This window comes from Oncorhynchus gorbuscha, linkage group LG08, assembly GCF_021184085.1.
Source record: "Oncorhynchus gorbuscha isolate QuinsamMale2020 ecotype Even-year linkage group LG08, OgorEven_v1.0, whole genome shotgun sequence".
Classification (NCBI taxonomy): domain Eukaryota; kingdom Metazoa; phylum Chordata; class Actinopteri; order Salmoniformes; family Salmonidae; genus Oncorhynchus; species Oncorhynchus gorbuscha.
Genome location: NC_060180.1, coordinates 64,082,738 through 64,093,663, shown reverse-complemented (window position 1 = coordinate 64,093,663; position 10,926 = coordinate 64,082,738). Strand labels below are relative to the sequence as shown.

General features: G+C 42.0%; 1 protein-coding gene across 1 annotated transcript; it reads right to left on the bottom strand.

Annotated features, from left to right (window-relative positions):
• Positions 1-494: 494 nt before the first annotated feature.
• Positions 495-9,996, bottom strand: LOC124041982 (T-cell acute lymphocytic leukemia protein 1-like). The gene is made up of 4 exons (XM_046360212.1): positions 9,763-9,996; positions 7,660-8,196; positions 6,826-6,914; positions 495-2,194 (listed from the first exon to the last, which is right to left on the bottom strand). Exons 2-4 carry the CDS (start codon positions 8,133-8,135, stop codon positions 1,701-1,703), a joined length of 1,059 nt encoding a protein of 352 aa, XP_046216168.1. The 5' UTR covers positions 8,136-8,196; positions 9,763-9,996; the 3' UTR covers positions 495-1,700.
• Positions 9,997-10,926: the final 930 nt, after the last annotated feature.

Here is a 10,926-nt window from a genome sequence, read left to right as displayed (position 1 = left end):
TGTCCCTTTGCTTTACTGTAGTTCATAAAATAGTAACCAAAGGTACCAAGATGGGCTACTAAATGTCTGCTGAAAGAGCAGCAATCAAATAACCAAACAACAGGGATGTACGCCTCACTGTTTACTGACATAAAACTGCTGATGTCGTTGCTAATCCCAACAGAGAAAAGGAGGGCATATTAAGAAGGTGATATACTAAGTGTACCATACCAAATCACAACTGCATTACAATGAAAGAAACATTGAAATAGAAATGTATAATATACAAAATGATTGAGTGAGTCATCATACGATTTCATTGGACCTCAGTTACAGAAATACTATTTGTACCTCTTGACAGGAGAAATGGTCATTTATTATCCACTGGTATCTGAAGGTGCTAGTTACCTTGCTGCACATAAGTCCATCATCTACATGCTATGGCAGTGTGTCTCAGGAATCAGATTGTACTTGATGTGTGTGTGTGTGTGTGTGTGTGTGTGTGTGTGTGTGTGTGTGTGTGTGTGTGTGTGTGTGTGTGTGTGTGTGTGTGTGTGTGTGTGTGTGTGTGTGTGCGTGCGTGCGTGCGTGCGTGCGTGCGTGCGTGCGCGTGCGTGCGTGTGTGTGTGTGTTTGTAAACGGTTTACGGTCAGTTGCCATGTTACTCTGGGGTGTTTTACTTAATGCTAATCAGTAATGTTTGACAAAAAAATATACAAATAAGGTACCACATTTATATCATTATATGTGTTTGTCATACATTTTCTAGAGAATATGTTGTTTGTTCACTGTTGAATGAATGTAATCAGGAGCACTGAGCAGAATCTAAAAAAATGTTTTTAAATGCCTGAAAACCCAGTGTAAAATATATCAAACTGCCTAATCACATCACTTGACATGAACCACTGTAAAAATATTTTGGTAGGTAATGATATATGTGCATGTTTGATAATGTGTTGTGAGTGCTAAAACCTTAAGATAACACATTTTCAAGCAAATAATTGTCTTTAATGCTTGTTTAAGTGTGTATTTTATTATGAGGATTTGACATCAAGCCATTGCTATCAGTGAAACAGCTATGCTGTTGTCATGTTGTTGTCGTAAACTTGACTACTCAGAAGAGTTAGAATGCCCTCATTGACAACTGGCGAAGTTGGATCCTAACCCAAGGTGAGAACATCCCATTGCCACTTCCTGGTGTAAACCTCCATTGAGTCGCCTCATGGTACCATGGCATGAGTGACTTCTATGATGATGACATAGGATGTATACTTCTCATGACATGATAATGTAACAGAAGCACACTGTATTTGAACATTCACAACTCAGGACATATGAGGTGTTCCTCAACCCAGGTCATAGACAGCATTAAAAGCATGCGGAATTTACAAGTCTTTCGTTTTGTCAACCAATTGACCGAATAAGGACCATACCAAGCAAGCTGCCATTGGATTCAGTATGAACTGATTAGAATCCTGACGAAGTGAAATTCTGTCATCAGCATGCTTCCAGAACCTAAAGCACTGCTCTTTTGATGAATCTCAGAGATGCTAGGACCCTTGTCATCCATATTTAAGTCATCCCTCTTTCAGGGAAAAAAGTCAATCCATGTGTTTTACTGTGGTCCACCATCATCATCAACTCCATCATCGTCAACTCCGTCATCGTCAACTCCGTCACCATCATCGTTATAACTGTCACCACCAATATTATCATCACCATCATCGCTGACTGCCGCTGTCTTGTGGACGCACGTTGCGTCGCAGTTCCCTACCGCGCGGGGCGGGCACAGTCCTCTGGCCTGTGGGTGAGTCCCGGTCTTCGGTGAAGCTCTCAGGGCTGCCGTCCCCATCTGGCAGACTCCCGCAGCTGGACCCAGGCGACAACGTGCCCTGGAGGAGCAGGTCGTCCTCCGTGGCCAGTCCCACCACGTCCTGACGGGGCCCCTGGGGTCGACCCTCACGGCCCCCCACCAGAAGCCCTGTCTCGTCGCCCACGGCCACTGTGCCACCTCCATCCTGGTCATCCAGCAGGTTGGACAGAAAGCTGATATACTTCATGGCCAGACGCAGTATCTCATTCTTGCTCAGCTTCTTGTCTGGGGGGTGGGTGGGGATGAGCTTCCGGAGCTCGGAGAACGCTCCGTTGACGTTCTGCTGCCGCCAGCGCTCCCGGCTGTTGGTGAAGATCCGCCGTACGATCTTTGGCTGGCCAGCTGGCAGAGGAGAGGAGGAGGAGAGGGGGATGGGGGAGGAGGAGAGGAGAAGGGGAGGGGAGGAGGAATAGGAGGAGTAAGGGAGGGGAGTGGAGGAAGAGGAGGAGGAGAGGTGAAGGAGGAGGAGGAGGAGGATGAGAAAGGAGGAGGAGAAAGGAGGAGGAGAAGAGAAGGGGAGGAGAAGGTGATCAGGAGTAACGGGAGATATACGGGATGTAGGAAGGGAGATGCACAAATGAAAAGTAAGACTCAGTCAGTCCAAATGTTTTATCATGTCAATTTCATTGTTAAAGTCAGGCTTGCTTATTCTCTTAACTCCTCTACAGAAGTGGACACTTCAGATGTAAGTTTTCCTCCTCACGAGGTAAATTAAAAATGATAAGTGATGAGAATGTGTTAAAAACTCTCTGGGATCGCCAACAGCCAGTGAAAGTGCAGGGCGCCAAATTCAAAACAACAAAAATCTCATAATTAAAATTCCTCAAGCATACAAGTATTTTACACCATTTTAAAGATACAATTCTCATTAATCCAGCCACAGTGTCTGATTTAAAAAATGCATAACAGCGAAAGCACCACAAACACCACCAACTCACAGAAAAACACAGCCATTTTTCCAGCCAAAGAGAGGAGTCACAAAATTCACAAATAGAGATAAAATTAATCACTCAGCTTTGATGATCTTCATCAGATAACACTCATGGGACTTCAAACCAAGCGCGCTAACAAAAGGAGGTATTTGGACATGAATGATGAACTTTATCGAATAAATCAAACATTTATTGTGTAACTGGGATTCCTGGGAGTGCATTCTGATGAAGATCATCAAAGGTAAGTGAATATTTATAATGCTATTTCTGACTTCTATTGACTACACAACATGGCGGATATCTGTTTGGTTTGTTTTGGTCTCTGAGCGCTGTACTCAGATTATTGCATGGTTATCTTTTTCAGTAAAGCTTTTTTCAAATCTGACACAGCGGTTGCATTAAGGAGAAGTTTATCTAAAGTTCCATGTATAACACTTGTATTTTCATCAAATTTATGATGAGTAGTTCTGTAAATTGATGTGTCTCTCTGTAAAATCAGCGGATGTTTTTGGAACTACTGAACATAACGCGCCAATGTATACTGAGATTTTTTTTGTATATATATATAGGAATTTTATCGAACAAAACATACATGTATTGTGTAACATGAAGTCCTATGAGTGTCATATGATGAAGATCATCAAAGGTTAGTGATAAATTTATCTCTATTTCTGCATTTTGTGACTCATCTCTTTGGATGGAGAAATGGCTGTGTTTTTCTGTCTATAGGCACTCACCTAACATAATCGTTTGTGGTGCTTTTGCCGTAAAGCCTATTTCAAATCGGACACTGTGGTGGGATTAACAATAAGTGTATCTTTAAAATGGTGTGAAATACTTGTATGTTTGAGGAATTTCATTTATGAGATTTCTGTTGTTTGAATTTGGCACCCTGCACTTTCACTGGCTGTTGTCATATCGATCCCGTTAGCGGGATCTCAACCATATGGAATCATGTAGTAACCAAAAGTTTTGAACAAATCTAAATATATTTTATATTTGAGATTCTTCAAAGTAGCCAACCTTTGCCTTGATGACATATTTGCACATTCTTGTCTTTCTCTCAACCGGCTTCATGAGGTAGTCACCTGGAATGCATTTCAATTAACAGGTGTGCCTTGTTAAAAGGTCATTTGTGGAATTTCTATCCTTCTTCATGCATTCGAGACAATCAGTTGTGTTGTGACAAGGTAGGGGTGGTATACAGAGGATAGCCCTATTTGGTAAAAGACCAAGTCCATATTATGGCAAGTACAGCTCAAATAAGCAAAGAGAAATGACAGTCCATCATTACTTTAATGAAGGTCAGTCAATCTGGAAAATGTCAAGAACTTTGAAAGTTCCTTCAAGTGCAGTCGCAAAACCCATCAAGCACTATGATGAAACTGGCTCTCATGAGGAACTTCACAGGAAAAGAAGACCCAGAGTTACCTCATCTGCAGAGGATAGGTTCATTAGAGTTACCAGCCTCACAGCCCAAATTGCAGCCAAAAATAAATGCTTCACAGAATTCAAGTAACAGACACGTCTCAACATCAACTTGTTAGGAGAGACTGCGCGAATCAGGCCTTCATGGTCGATTGCTGCAAAGAAACTTCTACTAAAGGACACCAATAAGAAGAAGGGACTTGCTTGGGCCAAGAAACACGAGCAATGGACATTAGACCGGTGAAAATCTGTCCTTTGGTCTGATGAGTCCATATTTGAGATTTTTGGTTCCAACCGCTGTGTTTTTGTGAGACACAGAGTAGGTGAATGGATGATCCCCTCATGTGGGGCTCCTACCGTGAAGCATGGAGGAGGAGGTGTGATGGTGTAGTAGAGCTTTTCTGGTGACACTATCAGTGAGTTATTTAGAATTCAAGGCACACTTAACCAGCTTGGCTACCACAGCATTCTGCAGTGATACGTCATCCCATCTGGTTTGCGCTTAGTGGGACTATCATTTGTTTTTCAACAGGACAATGACCCAACACACTCTGAGATGGTAATGGATGAGTTGGACTGCAGAGTGAAGGAAAAGCAGCCAACAAGTGCTCAGCAAATGTGGGTACTCCTTTAAGACTGTTGGAAAAGCATTCCAGATGAAGCTGGTTGAGAGAATGCCAAAAGTGTGCAAAGTTGTCATCAAGGCAAAGGGAGCTACTTTGAATACTCTCAAATATAACATATATTTTGATTTGTTTAACACTTTTTTGGTTACTACATGATTCCATGTGTTATTTCATAGTTTTGATGTCTTCACTATTATTCTAAAATGTAGAAAATAGTTTTAAAAAATAAACAAAACCCCTTGAATGTGTAGGTGTGTCCAAACTTTTGACTGAGACTGTATGTTACCCATTATCATATACACTACATATACAAAAGTATGTAGACACCCCTTCAAATTAGTGGATTCGGCTATTTCAGCCACATCCTTTGCTGATAGGTGTGTAAAATTGAGCACACAGCCATGCAATCTCCATACACAAACATTCGTAGTAGAATGGCCTTAATGAAGAGCTCAGTGACTTTCAAGGTGGCACCGTCATAGGATGCCCCCTTTCCAACAAGTCAGTTCGTCAAATTTCTGCCCTGCTAGAGCTTCCCTGACCAACTGTAAGTGCTGTTATTGCGAAGTGGAAACGTCTAGGACAAACAACGGCTCAGCTGCGAAGTGGTAGACCACACAAGCTCACAAAACGGGACTTCCGAGTGCAGAAGCACATTGCGGGTAAAAATCATCTGTCGTTGGTTGCAACACTCACTCCCGATTTCCAAACTGCCTCCGGAAGCAATGTCAGCACAAGAACTGTTCATCAGGAACTTCATGAAATGGGTTTCCATGGCCGAACAGCCACACACAAGCCTAAGATCACCGGAGCAGTGGAAACGCGTTCTCTGGAGTGATGTATGACGCTTCACCATCTGGCAGTCCGAAGGACAAATCTGGGTTTGTCCATACACAAAATGGTTTGTTGAGATCGGTGTGAAAGAACTTGACTGGCCTGCAGAGACCCTGACCTCAACCCCACATTTGGAATGAATTAGAATGCCGACTGCGAGCCAGGTCTAATCACCCAACATCAGTGCCCGACCTCACTAATGCTCTTGTGGCTGAAAGCAAGTCCCGGCAGCAATGTTCCAACATCTAGCGCAGGGCTGCCCAACCCTCTTCTTGGAGATCTCCTGTCCTGTAGGTTTTCAGGCCAACCCTCTTCCAGGAGATCTACTGTCCTGTAGGTTTTCAGTCCAACCCTAATTAAGCATATCTGATTCTAGTTAAGGTCTAGTTGAGCAGCTAATTAGTACATTCAGATGTGTTTATTTAGGTTTGTACTGAAAACCCACAGGATGGTAGATCTCCAGGAAAAGGGTTGGGCAGCCCTGATCTAGTAGAAAGCCTTCCCAGTAGAGTGGAGGCTGTTATAACAGCAAAGGGGGGACCATCTCCATATTAATGCCCATGATTTTGGAATGAGATGTTCGACGAACAGGTGTCCACATTCTTTTGGTCATGTAGTGTATTTTCCAAAGTAGTTTTTTAGATATTGGTACATGAAGCCGATTAACAATATCGGCGGCTCACGCCAGAAACTGTGGGATGCATTTGAGAAATAGAATATCCCATTGGTGCATGCCATTCTCTTGGAACACACCCAGCCTCCCTTAATCCTCCAGTTTACTATGCAGCAAAGCCTTGGCATGGCAGCACCTAACTCCCTCCACCCTCCCTTTATTCTACAACTGCATTTGACTGTGAGTGGGGGATAGAGAAAATTAGATGCAGTATATTATGTTTCTAAGAAGCTAAAACCATAGACATCAGATGTATATTTGACCATTTCAGAAGATTAGGTTTAGTTAGGAGTTCTCTAGAAGTTGGTGGTCAGTAGACTATTTTATTAAATACCTGCCCATATTACAGCCATGCCAGGGGATAAAAGGAATGGGATGACGTTGGGATGAGGAGAAGATTGAGGAGAAGACTGCAAGCAGCAGGAGGACACAGCAGAGGTGCGTCTTACCATACTTAGAAAGATCTAAAAATGTGCCTACCCTCGTCAAACTCAACCTCGTAAGGCGCTGGGCGGTGCTTTGCCCTGTTGCTGGGGTACATGCAGTATTGTTCCGACTCTCCTCCAAGGCTAGTGACAGAGAAAATATATGAGGCACAGGTGACCATAGACACACACTATTTACACACAGGCACATATAGGCTATAACAGCTCACCAATATGAGGTATGAAGCAATACCTAAATATTTCATGAAATTGATAGCCTAATTATAGCCTCTATAATATATGCCATTGAGCAGAGGATTTTAGAAAAATGACTTTAAGTCATGCATGCATACATTTTCAGGATGGGTGGTCCCGGAAATCAAACCCACTATTCTGCAAGCACCATGCTCTACCAACTGAGCTACAGAGGACCACAGATGGTCTCAGTGTCCCTACTCACAACCAAAACACATAATCTATGTGTGAGTATAGGCAGTAGACTAACCTGAAATCCTCCACATTCAAATGAGTCAAGGAAAAGACTGCAATTAATGAACATAGGTAACCTAGAGGTAAAGGCACTGACAGATACCCTTGTGAAGGTAGATTAAGCCAATAGCCTAGATAACAAGCAACTACATTCACTTTTGCCCGTTTCTCATTTATTTTAATTTTTAGGGAGACTATAAATACATGTGTTGATGTATGCCTATCGGTAGACCTAATACTGTATGCTACATATAGTTATTCTACCTTAAAAAGAAATGACGATGAATAATATAGGCTTATAGACTATATTCTTTAGAGTGAAATAAACATATCAGGAAAACATAACATTTTTTTTCAAATGCATAAAGGCTAGGCTATTTGATGTTTTATTATATTTTACCTGTTGATTGCGGAGAGAGGTTGCGCCAGGTTGTAGAGCATTGCTCGCGCTGGGAGAGGGAACGCGTTTGGGCTCAGCTGAACCATTCGGGCGTCGTTCAGCGCGTCTCGGTGCGGCAGCGGCAACGGCACGGGTGGTCTGCGAAGCTCCGTGATCGGTACCGTGAGACTGTCCGTTCTCTGCTGTCCCGCCTTTATATCGTCTCTCCTCGAAAGCTCGATTACTGGTACTTCCCCTTTCAGGTCAAGAGCGTCGTAAGCGGTTTCCTTGGCAACGCCGTTGAGGATGATGGTCCGGTTGCGTTGGTCCCGCAGAGGCGCGTCATCTGTTTTAACCCCCTCCCCTGGGAAGTTCTCCTCATTCGAGTCCTCCGGGTCTTTGCATCCATTCCCCCTGATGATGGAATCCTGCTTCAGTGGGCTGCACGATTTGGCACCGGGACTTCCAGGACAAAGCTCCGGCTTAATTTTTTCCATAATTTCATCACGTTGTAGTTATGTCCTGCCTTTCCATAAATCAGCTGTCGAAAACACCACACTATGGGGCAGAAAAATGTTTCGTAAATAGATGCATGCGATAGTCTAAAATAAGACTGATCTATAAAAAAACGTGTTTGATTCTTCAAGTCAGATTCAGATTCTAGACTTTCCCCCGTCATTTCATCACGCCATAATTCCATCATTATAACGCTGTTATTATACTGTGAAGGGTCGTGTGTATAAAGCCCCATATTTTAAAGAGAGAATGTGTTGATTTCGTTTAGTCTAGAAATTAGCAAGAAAATAACCCCTAAAATGCAGGCATCTGCACATCAAATTGTTACGTGTTTTTGATTCAAAACGGATGGTGCATGTCGTAATCAATGTCCCAAATCATCATCACCAACACGTTTCCGTGTCATTTTGTAGGATATGGTCGAGTTACTTATTTTCCACATTTTGGATTAGCCCCTAAATAAATCCTGGAAGGCTCACCGAAGGGTTTTCTATTATGAAAAAAATAGGCTAGTTCTACTTCTTGAAATTCTCCGAATACCTATGGACATCTTTGAGTGCACCACATTGAATATGTTTGAAAGAAGAAGAAATACATTCAACGCGAATAACGAATAGGCCCACAAAGAATATGAACAGCACAAGGTGCCTACATTATGAGAGGTCAGTCAAAAATAGTATTGAATTAACTGCTTTTGATGGTCAGTCGTTCGTGTTGTTCTTTGAAGTCCGTTCCCCCTCAAACAACTGTGCTTTTACTCGTACATTATTCAAATTTCACCAACAACCTGACCAAGGCCTATGGGGCAAGCATTCAATGTGGCTTTTGAAATGGGAAATTGGTGTTGATGTTTTCGAACATTACTTTTTATTCAAATCCTCTAACGTTTTTATTTTGTTGTTGCAAGAAAGGCCACTTGAAAGCCAATTTGCTCTTGAAATGATCTATTATTATAGGCCTATCTAATTTAATGTATTAATTTATGTATTATTAACAAGAGAGTAAGTGAATAGGATTCTTAAAAATCCCTAATCCAAAGGCCTTTATAACGACCATGTAATGTTTTTTCTCTCTCTCCCACAGTTTAAGCAATAGCCTAAGATCCAATACAGACATTTGGAACAAAGGTTGGCATAACTGAGCTTTTGTAAGAATTTTGGATGTATTTTTCGTTCCATTTCTTGTTTTACGGTAAAGGCCTAGATGCTGTAGTATTGAAGTGTGTAGCCTACCATAACTCAGAACAACGAAGAAACCACAAGGCAATCTTTTTTTAACTGTAGGCTAATAATACAACCTACCACTGTCAATGAGACAATGACAATAAATATTTATATCCATACAGATTAAAATAGGCCAAAACAATCCGTTTTAACCAATAGCCACATAATTATTTAGGCCTAGGCTAATGAGCCTATAATTGTGGGGAGGGGGGGTTAAATCTGAGAAAAATAATAGGCCCTATAGCGTTTCTAATGCTTTCCAAAGTGTCCAAGGAACGAACAATAACGAAAAAGCTCTTCAAACACACTCCTAATTGGAATTCAAAATAATTATCGTGCAAAGCAGGCATGGAAAATGAAACATAGATGAATTGTATGCGCTTACCGTTCCCGACGTGTTGTTGATGTCAGTGTGAAAGTGGAGCCATTTTGTGAGTGGGTCATCCATGTCTGAGTTTTTTTGTGCTGGTGAAGTGCAGTGTGGAACTGGAAGTGAGGTTTGAGTTATTCCTCAATTGCGTCCAGGACGCCCGCTCAGTTTGTGCAGCGGAACACGACCGCAATGTGGCCAGGCGAGATAAGCGCACGGCAGCGGCCTCTTCGTTCCCGATAAGACCCTAAACCCATTATTTATGAAATGATTCATTATTATTTGGCTGTCGTAGGCTATATAGGCTTGTGGAGGGCAAAGCATAAAAAGATATGGATGCAACTCCAGTAACTACAACGATGCGAGGAATAGGCTAAAGGTTAATCGAGGTGATTACATGTTTCTGATCCAATTTTTTCCCTGGAAAACAAACAAACATGTATTTAAGGTATAATATGTTTATCTTTGTCGTGCATACGGCTTAAGGGCATATCAACATTAGGCTAAATAACCCTATAATTTATAGAGTAAGCCTGATAATAATAGCCATACAATAATAATAGCCTAATAATCATAATGATAATCATTATAGTAATATACATTTCAGTTGAATTTAGGTCTAATCTCTATTATATTCGTTAATAAACAACAATACTTTGCTACATTTTTGAATGTACAAATGGACCCAATATCAAAGGACTTCTGATAGGCATAGTGTCATTGTTTTTATGTAGCCTATGTATGGAGTGGCCAGACCTGGGATTCATGGCAAATTTAGCGGGTCTCCCCCGGGGGAGAGAGATAAACCCATATCAGCTCCAGTCGTCGGATTAGTGAACGGAGAAATCAGCAGTAAAGCGCCATCACCATCACTGGATGACATATAAGGGGTTTCTCGTTGAGACAAAAGTTCGGCCTATGTCCTCTCTCCTCCAATAACAGGAACCGATAAGTGGTCGAGGAGTGTGTCAATTCATTAGTAGGCAAACGAAAGACAGCCCTCCCCTCTTCGATAGCCTCTTTTTGGCAAGGAAGCAGAAGCATATACTACTGTGGAAGAGTTTCGATACTGTATAGTGTTCGGGCAACAAAACAAAATATGCACCCCTTGAGGTCCCGAGGACCGAGTTTGTAAAACGCTGGCTTAAGGGCTTCCGTAGAATAGAGGTGGATATAGGC

Bases quoted from the DNA above. Each gene is read 5' to 3' on its own strand.
- LOC124041982 (XM_046360212.1), bottom strand. From the start codon at position 8,135: ATGGAAAAAATTAAGCCGGAGCTTTGTCCTGGAAGTCCCGGTGCCAAA. The intron at 6,915-7,659 runs GTAAAATATAAT...CTCTGTCACTAG, and splicing joins CCTCTCTCCGCAATCAACAG to CCTTGGAGGAGAGTCGGAAC. The intron at 2,195-6,825 runs GTAGGCACATTT...CTCCTCTGCCAG, and splicing joins CGAGGTTGAGTTTGACGAGG to CTGGCCAGCCAAAGATCGTA.